This window comes from Microchirus variegatus (assembly GCF_963457635.1).
Source record: "Microchirus variegatus genome assembly, chromosome: 14".
Lineage (NCBI taxonomy): Eukaryota > Metazoa > Chordata > Actinopteri > Pleuronectiformes > Soleidae > Microchirus > Microchirus variegatus.
Window position 1 is genome coordinate 19968781 of NC_139815.1, and position 15299 is coordinate 19984079.

A 15299-nucleotide genomic window follows, 5' to 3' on the forward strand; every position below is an offset into this window, starting at 1 on the left:
ACTATTGCCCCCGCTTCACTCTCGCGTTTTTTAGGGTCAAATCGGAGATGCGCGAGACGACAATTCCAGTAATGTCTCATTGTGACGTAGCAATGACTGCGGAAGTCAACATCACAGGTTTTATCTCCTGTACTTAGACTGAGGCGAACCACAAAAACATGAGTGAGTCATCTTTTTTCAAACTTTGCCTACTCATAGGGCCTCCAGAGTCCCAAATATAAGTATTAAAATGATTAAAAAGTTGATTTTGCATTATATGTCTCTGTCACAGCTAAGACCTGCGGGATGCTGCATATTCCCAGCTAAGTCTGGCCCTGCACATCACCTCATGAATTCTCTGCTTGCACATTCACATTCAATCACAGGTACTACATAAATCCATAAATACAAGCCGGGGGTTTCACTCTCAGGGAGAAATTGAGAAAGAAAGACACTTGTTAATCCCTTGGATAGGGATGGCAAAATCACTCGTTGTCCTTCTGATGTCATTCTTGACATTGCTTGTCAAATAATTATTTGGAACAAATCCCCTCTCTTCACTTTAATTTCTCATTCTTTTTATTAGCACACACAAAGGGTATGTTGCCGTCTGGTCTCTTCATCTATTCATTATCCTTCTTTTTTTGCAGGTCCAGGACCATTGGACAACCCGGCTGTAACAGGGATTCATCCTAGAAGTGTAGCACTTACCTGGGTACCTCCCTTACAACCAAACGGCATCATCACCAATTATACTCTCCGGCTTTGGCCCGCTTCCTTCACATCTGTGGATTTTAAACCCAGCACAAGCACAACCCTAAACTCCAGCTTAAGTGATTCACTTGGCATTCTCAACTCAGGTCAAATTCTCAGGCCAACATACAGTCTTACCTCCTCTGACACCAGCATTAATGGCAGCTTAAGCACCAACAAAGACATTAAACCCACCTCCAGTTTGAAGCCTGTTCTAATGGAAGACGGCTATATCAAGACGTTGCATGTAAACAACACAAGCACAGCCCCTGCTTTCCTTTCATTTCAACCCACTGAATCCAGTTCCACCAGTGTAAACTCAACCCACAGCCCATTACTGCCTAGTTCAGACTACAATACAACAAGAAGCAACAACGAGCATTTATTGATACAAGACCATGGCCTCATCTCTAGTTCCTTTAATGAAGACTCTCAATTAACTTCACATCTGCTGTCAGTCACTGTTCCAGGCAACGTCACTACCTACACTTTCCACTACCTGCTGCCGTACCACAACTACAGCCTTCAGGTACACAATATATTGTTTCCCTCAGATTATTCTCCTGTAAACAATATTCAGGGGTCAGTTTCAGCTGGTCATTGTTAAACCTGATACATGTCTTGGCGATGTGTGTTCATGAAAATGTCCACTTTTCACTTTCATGGGTATTTGTATTATGACAGTAATAGTTAATAAAAAAATTTAAAAAACACCACCAACAATATTAAATTGTTAAGTTTTCCTTTACATCTAGGTGGAGGCATGCACCAGTGTGGGTTGTTCAGCATCTGGGACGTCTCAGCGATTTCGTACCCTCCCAGCTCCTCCTGAAGGAGTTCCTGCACCTCACCTTTACTCTGACACTCCCACCTCCGTTCTCTTGTCCTGGGCTGCACCAGAGCGCAGCAACGGACCACTGGATCGGTGAGAAATGAGCAAACACTATTCAATCCTAATTTGATTCTCATGTCAGCAACTGTCTTCACAGTGCTTTTGCCACTGTATCTTGTGCTGGGTGGTAGGTGGCTAATTGAGCGTAGAGTCACTGGGACCGTGCAAGTCTCAACAGTGGGCCAGCTCCTGCCAGAGTCTCCACCTCTTTCTTTCCTGGACTCTTCATCAGCTCTCAGTCCCTGGACGAGCTACCAGTATCGACTTGTGCTGTATAACCATGCTGGCAACACAACAGGTAAAGCCTGAGTAAAATGATTAATTAAAATGACTAGAAATTTCAATATGTAATGAATTTGTGACAATTTTTTTTTTACATATTTGCAGGACCGTGGGTCAGCATCACAACCAAGCCCTCTCGACCAGCTGGTCTCAGTCCACCAAGGGTAAAGGTCTTGGGACCAGAGTCATGTCAAGTAAGGCTCCCCATTGTGATAACATGTAATGATATATATATATATATATATGATATTATTTTATTTTTTAATTGGATTGGCTTGCTAGAAATAATGTAATTTAAACAAGACATGGTTAATTGCATCTATTTATTACTTCTCCACTTACATTTAAATCCTAGAGAGTCCCTGAATAAGAGCGTGAGCTTAATGTATCGTAAGACACATACAACACAAAAATTACACTGCGACTTTATTGAGAATCTCTTCAGTCATATTGACAGAAGTGTAGGATGAGTAGGAAAGACAAAGCAATGTCACACTGATTCTCCTGTCTTTCTCTTTTGGGATTTAATGAGAAAGGAAAAACATTCAATTCAAGGTCTCCTTCAGAGAATGGGTGGGGCTGTGACCCTGTCTGAGGCAGCTTCCTTCCTGTCAGCCATTTTGAAGGAGGGGCCAGAGTTAAGTTCCAGCTCTGACTAATCCTACATCAAGCCGCTGATACAATATCGTATGCATACGCACACATGCACTCACGGGCCTGCACTAATGCTAACTGCAGAAAAATGCTAATGCATGTCATCATTTTAGAACTGGCCCTGTCATCTCTGCAGCAGCACAGCTTTAGAGGTCACAGGTAAAAGAAGTAAAGTGTTGCTTCCTAGTTGTTACTAATTGGATAGACAGGCAGGCCGCTTCCTGGTTACTAGTTGACCTTGACAACACAGAGGATTTTCAGTGTCTACTTCAGTCTCTTTGATGCATATAATTTCTCTTTTGTAGAGATCTTCAGTCGGTCTCAGTCTCTTAATTTTAGTCTCTTAAGTAATTTTGTTCTTTTTTTTTAAACTTCAATCCTGTGTTTATTTAGTAAAATACATTTACCTTAATGTAAGCAATTGCATTGATGCAGGTCGGAGAATACTGTGAAAATTGTGTTGTCAGCGACAGTAGCCATTTCAGTACCTCAGAGTTTTCTCTATTTAATAACATGGATGGACAAAGACACACACACACGGAAAGTGCATCCTTAGACACACCTATTCTCTTTCACTTTCACCTGTCTCACTCATACACACATAAGTACATCATACAACACACACGCACACACACATACTGTAGGGTGTTCCAGCCTTAGCCCCAGTTCTCCGTGTCAGCCCCGGGTCCCTGCTGTCTTCACCATCTACAGATTACATCAGGCTATTCAATCTGTAAATGACTTCTACCGCAAAGCACATCCAACACGCACTATGGGAAATGAGCTACCTAACTCAACATGACCCTGCCTGTGTGTGTGTGTGTCTGTGTCTGTGTGTGTGTCACCCCCAACATGTCCCATGTTAAATGAACATCAAGGTTGTGTGAGAAATAATTATTATTCATGTTCATTCATAATACTCTCATCAACACTGACCAGTTAATTACCTAAAGTCTTTGTCTCAACAAGCTCGTAACTGATCGATTTATGTAAATGGAAGTTTGTATCTGTGTGTATGTGTGTGTGTGCACATATGGACATGTGTTTGTATATGGATGTATAAACAAAACCTTTATTTCGAAGCTGTAATTTAAATATACAGAGGTGTGTGTGTGTGTGTTTGTGTGTCCCAGTTACCTTCATCTTCACTGTGAAATGCTGACAGTCTGAACTGTTTCCAAATCAGATGCAGTGCTCGACAACCGCAAGCTTTTGTTTTTGCATGGAGCAATTCCATTACCAGCTGCTTTCATTATTTTAGCATGGTGTGTGTGTGTGTGTGTGTGTGTGTGTGTTCGGTGTGTGAGCGTATGCATGCGCGTGTGTGCGTGTGATGTACTCTTGTAAAAGGAATCATCTGCTCAAGTCAAAGTCAGGTTATCTTTCCCCATAGAGGAAGTGAGCACTTGCAAACACAGATTTTTCTGGGTGATTTATTATCGAGAAAAGTAAAGTGAGACCAATAGCTTGAATAAAGTAGCAGACACACATTTTTTACAAAAATTACAAGGTGGTCAAAAGCTCCCTCACATCACAGATCTTTCATCACATGGTCTTGCTTGTACAGGTTTTGCATAATGTGTACAGCCAGACAAATCAAAACATTGTTAAAATCGATTGGCTTTTGCAACATCATGTCACTTTTTTTGCTCAGAATCATTGTGTCACTCTTGTGGGTGATCTCACATCCTTGACTCTGTAAACTCAGCCCACGAGAAACCCGAAGGCAAACAAGCGATAACCCTTCACTTTTAGCTTTTAACTGTTGATTATTTTGTGGCTATCTAAATTAATACTGCACTTAAATATTAAATCTAAACCATCACTTATGTTTCAGGTCACATGGGCTCCTCCTCTAATTCCTAATGGAGAAATCCATGGCTACGAGATCCGCCTCCCAGAACCGCGAATATTCCATGAAAGCGACAATACCGCTGAGCTCAGCATCACAGTAACAGACCTAATTCCGTACACAAACTACAGTGTTACTGTGTTGGCGTGTTCCGAGGGCGGCGGCCATGTCGGAGGATGTACGGAGAGTCTGCCTACACCTGCTGCAACATCGCCTGCAAGTCCTCAAGGCCTCTCATCGCTGTCAGTCGTGGCAGTCAGCGAGTCCTTCTTAGCCATTTCCTGGCAATCACCAAGCAGACCCAATGGACCCAACATCAGGTACATTTCACCCTGAAACTATACGTATATGTTGTTATAGTTTCACCTATATGTTGGTATATGTTGGTCCAAAGAAAGAACAGTTACAGATTGTCATATACCTCCATAAAAAGTGTTTGGTGCCTGGTGAATGCCAAAAGTTGCAGGTAATTTTTCACAAATTTTCACTTGGACTCAAAGATAAACTGATTTAGATTTTGTTCACTGTGATCTCATGATTTACATATTTTGCCCTGGAACACATTTCAGATGTGGTACAAGCTTTAGATTTGGATTCAGACTTGAACTGATCTGAGGTTCAAAGTTTAAAGACCCAGGTGACCTTAACCTTATAAATTAAGTATTTGACCTTGTGAATAAAACATCCCAGGACCATCTTGAGAGAACTGCTTCAAATTTGGCACATAACTTCACTAGGACTCACAGATTCAATAGAATTTGGTGGTCATAGTTCAAAGGTCACTGTGACCTGACAAAACCATTTTGCTTCATGAATGTGTTATCTTAAGAAACCGTCAAATCTGGCACAAATATAATGTTTCAACTGAGTCATGTGGCCAAAAGTCAAGGTCACAAAATTCGTTTTTGGCTTTTGGAATATTAACATAAACATTCTGCATGTAATATTTGAACAGAATTTGTTCATTTCTGTACAATTAAAAACCTGTTGGTAATTACTGCATTTAAAAAAATTGCATTTGCAACTGCTGTATGAACTTGTGTGTACAAAGTACAACATGGCAGAGGAGGCATGATAGTGATGTAAATATTTATGATTGTAAATTGTTAGATGGGGATACCTTTATTTTTCAAAAGATTCATTTGTAATAGACAAATATGACATACAATAGAAATGTACAATAGCATTAAGGTTGAATGTACCTTTCTACAGCTGCTTTTAAATATAAACAACTAAAATTCATAGTTTAATGAAAATGAATAAAAGCAAAGTGACTAGAAGATCATAATGGATCGGTTATGGAGAAGTTATGCATCCAACATCTAATACTAATTATGAGGACCAAATATAGACCTCAGTCTGTGTTTGCCTCTTAACTTCACATTATCTGACTCATCCTTGTGTCTTAATTCACTGGTGAGAATTAGAAGGCTATTGAAAGCAATTTAAAGCTTGTTGTTATTAAGAGTCACACTCGAGATGTTCAGTTGCAGCTGAAAAATAAGCAGATAGGAACGCGTTAACAAGCTGCTAACACCAGTTCCCTGGTAATGAGCTAAGTGCTGTGCATGTTTAAACACTGCTTTTTCAGTCCTAATGCACATCCTGGTCCGTTTTGTTCTGTCCTGTTCTACTCTGTCGGCGATTAGGCCTAAAATAAAAGTCCATTTTCCCTGGCAGACGATTAAAATGCATGAGCCTGTCTCTCTGTTCTGCTCGGCTCAGCTCTGTGTGTTTGTCTAAGTGGGTTGTTTAAAAGGCAGCATTAAGCCCTTCTCTTCTGATTACAGCAAAAATTAGCATCACTGTGGGGAGAGGAAAACACAAACCCCACACACAAAAAAGGAAAAAAAACAGAGGAAGGGGTGTTGGAAGGGAGGAGAGGATACAGTGAATGTAACAGAATAGAGACTGTGGAAAAACTGCAAAGTGGAGAAAAGTATAAGGAGTGGAGTCAGCTATGTATGGGTCTATTTTCTGGCTGGTTGAGTGTGCTTGTGCTCATATTGGTGCATTTTCTGTACATGTGTTGTTTGTTCATGCATTCCTAAACATCCAACCACGTGTGTGTGTGTTCTTTAATTCAAAATCCCCCTTCAGATACAAGTTGCTCAGACGTAAAACTCACCAGCCCCTGGCCATCGCCACGCTCCGTGCAGTAACTGCCACGTCCCCTCCCCCCTCCGAAGATCTCCATCACTGGCTCCATGTTTACTCCGGCACCAAATTGTTCTACCAAGATAAAGGCCTAAGCAGGTGAGATTACTGAAATGAGCTCTAGAGCAAACGCCGGCGCCGCAGCAAACCGTGTGTGCAGAGCTGATCGGCGAGCTGCTGCTGATGCCGATCTTTTAATACCGCTCAAAGATACATTAAGCAAATATCCCAAAGAATTAAATTGTTTTTCACACAGCGTCCCCCTAATCTCAGTTTGGCACTTGGTGGATGCAGATTTTTTTTTTCTCACTCTATGCTTGCTAAACGGCTCTGGTTGTACTCTTTTTCAGTGTTGTGTCTCTACTGTGCTCAAGTATTCAGTTTTCACTTGTCAGCATTTTTCACCTTATTTATGACTTGAAGTTTAGAAACTATTTGTACTCGAGACATAAGTCACTGTATTAGTATGAACAACTTCAAAGAAGTGGATGTGGATGCTCCACAACATATACAGACTGTATATACAGTAAATGCTTGGCATAGATATCCAATTACGATTTTTTTTCTGGCAGATAATGCAGTCTGATTTAATTTACGATATAATCTTTTGAAGTCAAGGTTCAGTTCAATACTTGGCGTGTAATAGATGTTAAATGTGCTGGAGCATTAACACACACATCACCATCAAAACATGAATTATTCTACATTCTATGGCAAGTATGAAGTGTAATATGAATTAGCATGTAAAGCATGTGTAGTTTATTAACAGACATATTGTATCCCAACAGATTCACCCATTACCAGTACCAGTTAGAGGTCCATAATGATGTGGGCTCCTCGTCAGGAGAGATCGTTTCTGCGGTGACCATGGCGGGGGTTCCCCTCCGTCCTCCATCTCTGTCTGCTCACGCTATCAATCACACTGCAGTACAGGTCAACTGGACGCACCCCTGTAAGAGTTAACACACACACACACACACACACACTCACAGTCTTCTCAGCACAGGTCTTTTTATCCAGACAGGTTTGATTTCATGTGAATAAACATGCATTAGATACAAGGATGCGCAGAGGTGAGTTCTTCATACTACACACACAAGAAGGCTCACAATTCAAAACTACATTACCTTGATAAACTCCTGATATGAGATGCATACAATGTCAATCTAACAATTGACGAACCATAGAGCAGAAATAACAGCGGCTCAAAAATATGTTTTTGTTTGACTTCCTTCTCTCTTTTGCCTTTATCTTCACCTCTTTCTTAGCTTTGCAAGACCTGCAGGGAGAGGTGGAATCATACTTTCTCACAACAGAGTCTTTCCAATCGAGTCAAATGGTGATTTTACCTCCTGAAATCAACTCCGTGGTGATAAGTGACCTTTGGCCCAGCACTGCATACCTGGTGTCACTGCAGGTGTTCAACGGAGCGCATAATACAACTAAAATGACGGTCCGTGTCACCACAGAGGATGGAGGTATGTGTTTAAAAAACAGTAAAAAGTATGCGTGAGAGTATGTATAAGTGTTGTAGACAGTGCAAACTGTACATCCAAGAAAGGTGCCAGCGTTAATGTATATTCCCCCTGTCTCCGTGCTTCACAGATGTTAAAGACATCATGTAGAGAGGCATGTAATCAATACAAACTGTGTGTGTGTGTGAGGCAGATTTAAAATGTGGCAAAGCTCACCACAAAGATCAGCGTACAAACAGGTGTCAAACAGGCATCACACATCTAATCTTTGTTTTTGCTGTTGTTTGCTGTCTTTATGTTTTGTGTTAAATGAACGGCGGATCTTCATCAGGTTGTAAAACCTGGAGCTATTAAAGAGAGCGTGTATTATGGCTTGGGTCTGTAAATCGACCGTTACATCCCTTCCCATCCTGTTGGGCCTCTTGTTGCAGCTCTGCTACCAAATCACATTGTCTAAAGTGGATCTATGATATTTATCGGTCTGTATTGTTTTCTTTCTGCCATGTTCATGCTTGTTGTTAGAGGTAGGGTTGGAGATGATTCTCTGTGGCATTTTTTTTTTACTTTATTGCTTAAAATCCTCTACATAACCAGATTGTAACCAATTAATTAATGCATTGTCACAAAAATGTCAGTAAACTGTGGAACGGGCAGGGACCCTTCTTCGTGCACTTATTGCGCATGCGTAGGAGACAACACCAGATCTTATGCTAGCTTGCTAAATTCACCTAAACAAATGTCGCAAAAGTTATGTCAGAAAAGGTGCCAACAACGGGTGTTGGTTGCCAACAAAATATTTTTTATTGGTGGGAAAGCTCCTGCAAAGAAAAAGGCTGATGCAGAGCGATCCAAGGCCAGAGTGAACATCGGTGCTGCGTTTGAAAGGTGGGGACAACTGAAAGCCTAGAAAGGGCTGAAAATTGATGATATTTTGGCTCTGTATCTACTGGACTGGTAGGTTAACTTTGTGTCTTTGTGAACTGAGCAGTGCTCTTGAATCTGAGTTCGTTGCACGTTCCTGTGCTCTGGAGGCGTACGTTTAAAGGGAAGTCTGAAGAAAGGAGCTTTGGCTTTTGAATTCAAAATATAGCCTACTGTACTCTCACTGTATTTCCAAGATCTCCAAACCTACCTTTAAGAGGTCTGGTTATCCACAGTTAGAACACAGGCAAGGTGAGCGCAGGTAGGCACATGTAGGGCAGCCAATCATCCCACACAATCCGAATGAAATGACTGGTCATGATATACAGAATTATTATTATATTATATAATTATATACAGACACATTATTTCATTTATTTCAACAAATAAGACAGTAAGTAATTTGTTTTTGCAACACTTTACAAATTACTTACTGTTGCTTTATGTGGAATATCATTGTTTTGGATCCAGTGGTATTTCCTTTGCCAGCTTTTACTGTATTTGCTCCCACCCTACTTCTTCATCTGTCTCAGTATGATCATATGTCTGAGGCCTCATTCTCTCTCTCTCTCTCTCGCTCTCTCTCACTCTAATCTGAGCAGTATAATAAAAAGTGCATTAAAAACATTAGAAAATCATTAGGTGCTAAAGGCAAAGTATGGCTCGTTTAACTGAGAGGGCTCTGGAGGTAATTTCATTATTTTACAGCCATAGGAGTATATACACACACACACACACACACACACATACACACACATGCGTATCAAGGCCAAATATATTTTAACTAATACAGCTCAACCCTACCATCCATTCTAACATGGCCTGCGATCTGTAGGGCATTGCTAACATCAGGCCCTAATTGGCAGGAAAAATGTGTGCATGTCTGTGTGTGTGTGTGTATGAGTGAAATAGGCTCAGTGTGCAGTATTGCGTTGATAATGCCATCCTGCAGTAAATGAAATGTGGAGCAGTAGGTTGGGTTTAGGTAAGTGCATTGGCAGCAAATGAATTGGGTTAACTTCTCTTCGCTGAGTGCGTTTTCACTTAGAATAACAGATGGAGTCGGTATCATTTCCACCATCATCACCGCTGTGATTGGTTCTCTTTCTCGCTCCTCTGGTCACAACTTGGTTTTTGTTATTAGGTTACCTTTTACACGTCCTCTGTTTGTCAGAGTTTTTCATTGATCACTACTGTCGCCGTACTTTTTTATGGCTCCCAAGCCGTTGTGTTTTCATGTCCATCCGCCCCATCTCAAGAACTTCTTAAGTGGATTTCTTCTAAACTGGTGCAAACGTTCACTTTGACTCAAAGTTTAACTAAATAGATTCTGGTGGTTATAGGTCAAGGTTATGGTGACCTTGTGTTTTTTTTTTAGTGCTGAGCACATTAACGGCATTAACGGCAGTTAACGGTAGTTAACGGCATCAATGTTAACGCATGGCACGTTTCCATGGAGACTGACCGGAAAAAGACGTGCATGACGTCAGGTATACGTGACTCCCGTTTGTTAAAATGAGTCTCTAAACTAACGCTAAACTTTAAAAACAGAGGCACACATACGCAGTACACGGGTACGTTATTTGTAGCGCCCCAGTTCGACTGTAGGCGAGCTAACTGGAGCTAATGGAGCTAACGCAGCTGACGGAGTTAACTGAAACTGTGTCTGGACTTCTGTGCGGCGGCACGTAAACATGACGTCGCGCACGTCTTTTTTCCGGTCAGTTGTCATGGAAACGGCGTCAACGTGCCCAGAACAATTTTTTTTTTTGATTAATGTGTAGGTGATTTTGGTTTCCATTGAGAAATTTAACTAGGCCTAACCATTCACTTGGACTTAATGATAACCTTATTTGATTGTCAGGTGTCAAGGTCAGTGTGACCTCACTCTATTTTGTTGCTGTGTATAAATTCTGTGTTTCTGTACTTATACACATGCTTCATCCTCAGAGCCAGACGGGGTGTCCTCTCCAGAGGTGGTTCCAGTAAACAGCACCACTGTGCGTGTGCTGTGGTTCCCTCCTCTGCAGCCAAACGGAGCAGTGACTGGTTACTACATCTACGTTAATGACCGTCTTCGTGGCAGCGTGGACAACAGTTCAGGGTCCTACCTGCTGGGAGAGCTGCTGCCTTACACTGTTTATGACATACAGGTACGGGACATGAACAACAATAATCATATGTAGAAGTGCAAACAATGCTGATGGATTTCATGCGTACGTGCCTGGTGACAGGCAGTGGCCTGAGGGATTATGTTTTAATTTTGTCTGTCCATCTGTCCCGTACTTGTAACTTGTAGCACTATATCTTAAAAGTGTTAAAATGTGACTCAAATGTTAGCTTTGATTCACATATGAACTGATAATGATCTATAATGTTTTTATTGACATTATGTATCAGTGACACCAGTTGGAAATGTCATTCTTGCAAAACATTCACTTGGATATGAGTGTGGTCAAACATCCCAGCCACCTCATGGCTTCTTGAGCATTAAAGGGACACTTTAGAGCTAAATGTATTATTGGATCATCAGATAGTGGATCTGAGATACATGTTTCATTACCAGAACAACAACAGAGGCCGTTGGGATTCAAATAAATAATAAAAATTAGCAAAAAGTTGATGTCAACCTCTCTTCCTTCAAAGGAAATAAAAGCCCTACACTGCCCTACATCTAATTACTGTTTCAGTCAAGTTTTATGAATAAAAGATCTGAAAAAAAAAAAAAAATACCGTCCATGAAAGTCTATACAGAAATAGCATTGATCATCTAAGGTAAAACATAATACACCTTTAATGTGTTGGGATGTACATTCCAGGTGGAGGTGTGTACAGTGTATGCATGTGTAAGGAGTAACATTACTCAGACGACCACTGTGGAGGACCTGCCTGCTGACATGGACACACCACATGGACAAGTCATCGGTCCCAGGTAAAACTCAAATACTTCAAATACTTTCTTCTCCTGCTTCTCTTCCACTCTCTCCCTGCTCTTTCTTGTCTTTTTTTTATATTATTGACAATAATTTCAGATTAATGTTTTTCAAGGGTCATAACATTTTATAGCCTTTGGTTTATGTGCGGCGTTCATTAATGTTCAAGTTTGCAGGTTTGACACAAAGAAATCAATGGAGGCTCCATCAGCACAGCAAATTGTTTATGTACAGTATGTGTGCATAACGATTTGTTATAAAAGACAGATAAAATTTAAAGCTATGTTAAAAAAAAAAAGGCGGGGGGGTCAATTGTATGGCCTCAGATTTTGTTGTTTAGGATGAATAGAAAAGTTTTCACTGCCTGTTTTTTAAATCTCTAGGTTGTGAAATGCTGTCATTTTGGGATGGAGGCTCTCTGTCCTGAGCTCCTCCCCCAGATGAGATAGACAGATGCACATGCTACATACATGACAAATGACTTACCCTAGCAAGCTCACTATTTTTCCTATTTTTTGGTTGCCTTGATGCATGGCCAGTTGTTTCCAATGCTGGAATAGCAACCTTTCCACTAAAGGGACAAGTACATGCAGCGCCTTCTCTCTCATCTGCCCTGGGATTGGTCAGTTTGTCCTGTCACAGGGCAGATTTTGAGTCTAGATGAGGCGCAGAAGTCTGGTTCCCTCTGAAATCACTTGATTTACATTATAATGAAAGATTATATAGAATTGATCACTAATGCCAAAAATATGTTGCCTACATCCGCATAAAACCTCTAGCTATAATTTAACCATGTTACCTTTAACAGCTTCCAAAATAAATAAGGTATGGAATTAAATTGACACTTTGTTTGCAGTCAGTTAAATTTAATGTCATTTAAAATGCTCTGCTTTGTACATTTGACCTAAACCACAGTGTTGCAAATCTTACGGTTGCAGAGGAAGTGGTGATTTGCAGCTTATTTTCACTCTAGGAGACGGTGCAAGTTGTAACTCTGAGTGTTACTACACAGGTCTGTTCCTGCCAAAGATGTCAGCGATAAAACAGAAGAAAATCAATAGTGTGAAGTGTATAAAGATACACACACCCTGACACTGTAACTCAACTTTGTCAGGCATTAACCATGCATGAATGTATCATGTGTGAGTGTGTGTGAATGTGTCTCTCACTCTCCTCTTTCCCTTTCTCTCTCTGTTTGTAGAGCGGTAAGGTTGGACTGGTCACATCCAGGCAGACCTAGTGGTATCATGCTGGGCTACGAGGTTTTAAGACGAGCCCTGAGGTCATGTGGGTCGACAGGGGTCATGACCTCTACGGGGGAGCAGTCAGAGGGAGCAGGTGATATGAAGTTCAAATGTTCCTACCTCCAGTGTCCTGTGAGTCATGGTGTGTGTGGAGCATCCTGCTTCCATCCTGACATCCAGGTGATTACGTTTCCTACTTATTGTTGCTTTAGTAATTATTTGTTTTCTTTTTGTGGGAGATTCCAGAATTATATTTCTCTCCAGTAAAATAAGCCTGATAAACATCGGTGTATGTATCAGTGATTATCTCTCTGCTGATTGGTTGGCAGTCAAAAGGGTGATTACCCAGTTCTGTCTGTTAGTCAGTGCATTCCTGCTCTCATTGACCTCCGCCAAGGAGGTATGTTTTTGCCGGAGTTTGTTTTTTGTTTGTCTGTCTGGCTGTTAGCAACATAACTTGAAAAGCCACGGATTTGGATTCAATTTTTAGGACATGTCCTCAATGGGACCAGGAACAGGTGATTCAATTTTGGATGTGACCTGTACACGCTGCGCCCCGGCAGGGTGTATTTTGTAGGCAATGAGCTGCCTTGGCGGAGGTCTGCGCTCTCCGAGTGCTTTTCTAGTTATTAACCTTTTTTACCTGGATCTTTTAACCCTTTAACACCTAACCCTCAAACTGTTCATCTGGACTTTTTGAGGAATGTCCTGTAACTAAGTGCTTTTTCCAGAATAACTTCCAATATCTGGCATTTACTGCATGTTGAAATACAATTTTATCAATTTCAAATGACGAAAAAGACTGCAGTTGTACATGAACAACAGATTGTGTTAAATTTGAAAGAGGAACAGTATAAAACATATTTACAACAAGATTCTTTTTGAGTCTCAATGGCTTCTTTGTCTCAGTGTGCAAGAAAAGCCCCCAAAGAACAGACATAATCTCATATTGGGTTTGACAGGCAACTTTTCAGCTTTCTGAAACCATTGGCTTTTTTTCTGATAGCACAAAACGTCACGTAACTACAGTAATGCAAAGTGCCCTAGTGCAAACGTGTGGTTAGCGATACACTCTGTGTTAAAGGGTTGAGTTTGATGTATCAACCATAGTCGTAAAAGCTTTCTCTGCACAACAACAAGATAGAAGTCAGGTGGTTTTTGCCTTTGGCGCCTGATCTGAAGTGGGGACTAAGAATAAAACATGGCTTCTCCTCCCTCAGGATATTCGACCTCGCCAGGCCTCAGACACACATACAAACAAGCAATAAAAGGATACATGGCGACCTTTAGACAAACACACTCTCAGACATTTCCCCTTACAAATGCAAGCTGTTTATATGGGATGCATGTCCGTCCTCTCAGCAATTAATTTCTCTAAACAAATTAACTTGTCATCTGCATTCACTTCCATCTCTGTGTCACGACTGAATGCCTGCCAAGTTGGCACAGTGAAACCGCCCATCATACTTTTACCCACACTGCACCCAATGGCATAAACAATAACAACATTTACTGTTGTTATCACACGTATAAATACTATGTAAGTATTGCAAGTGGACAGGCTTAGATGGAGCGAGGGCAAGTCACTTACTTTCTTTATCAAATCGAGTCCCGCATTTGACCATGCAATTTTTAGATGTTATAAGTAAAAGGTTAATGAGTGAAGATGACTAATTAGAGCAGAGCTCAAGTATTGTTTTTATATCCATTCCTGACTGAGCCCACTTTTTTGTTTGTTTTGTTTTCCTCAAACCTGATCCAGGCCGGACACAGTCATGACCTTTATCTCTAGCTACTATAGGATAGCATTGCCTGTGTTTGCACACTGGAGTTTAGTTCAGATGTTTGAATTAAAATAACATACCCTGGCACTGAATAAGATGCAGCCAACAGAAGATCCATCAGTTTTATTTTCACATGATAGAGGGACCAAGGACCGTAGGATGATTTTGTGTTGTGTTTTATGTCTTTCTCTCATTGGCACTGCGCTCGAGTTTTGAGTCACTTGTGCTCTGCTTGAGTTATTATAAAGCTTTAGTCATGAGTATTTTAATAATTGACATGAATTTTAGTCAACAGTTGCATTGTGATGAGATAAAATGGAACGTATGTGAATGTATTATTATATTATTGTGAAGTAAACCATAACATCTATCT

At 40.8% G+C, this 15299-nt stretch overlaps 1 protein-coding gene across 1 annotated transcript in view; it reads left to right on the top strand.

Annotated features, from left to right (window-relative positions):
* The window catches only part of ush2a (Usher syndrome 2A (autosomal recessive, mild)), a gene marked incomplete at both ends in the record, with an annotated part of 202896 nt that overhangs the window by 111612 nt on the left and 75985 nt on the right, over positions 1-15299 (top strand). The window contains 11 exons of the mRNA XM_083900586.1: positions 630-1261; positions 1488-1657; positions 1756-1922; positions 2012-2100; positions 4398-4732; positions 6513-6668; positions 7358-7521; positions 7838-8047; positions 10916-11118; positions 11785-11897; positions 13100-13322. Coding sequence (XP_083756712.1) covers positions 630-1261; positions 1488-1657; positions 1756-1922; positions 2012-2100; positions 4398-4732; positions 6513-6668; positions 7358-7521; positions 7838-8047; positions 10916-11118; positions 11785-11897; positions 13100-13322 — 2462 coding nt within the window. The remainder of the gene's footprint in view (positions 1-629; positions 1262-1487; positions 1658-1755; positions 1923-2011; positions 2101-4397; positions 4733-6512; positions 6669-7357; positions 7522-7837; positions 8048-10915; positions 11119-11784; positions 11898-13099; positions 13323-15299) is intronic.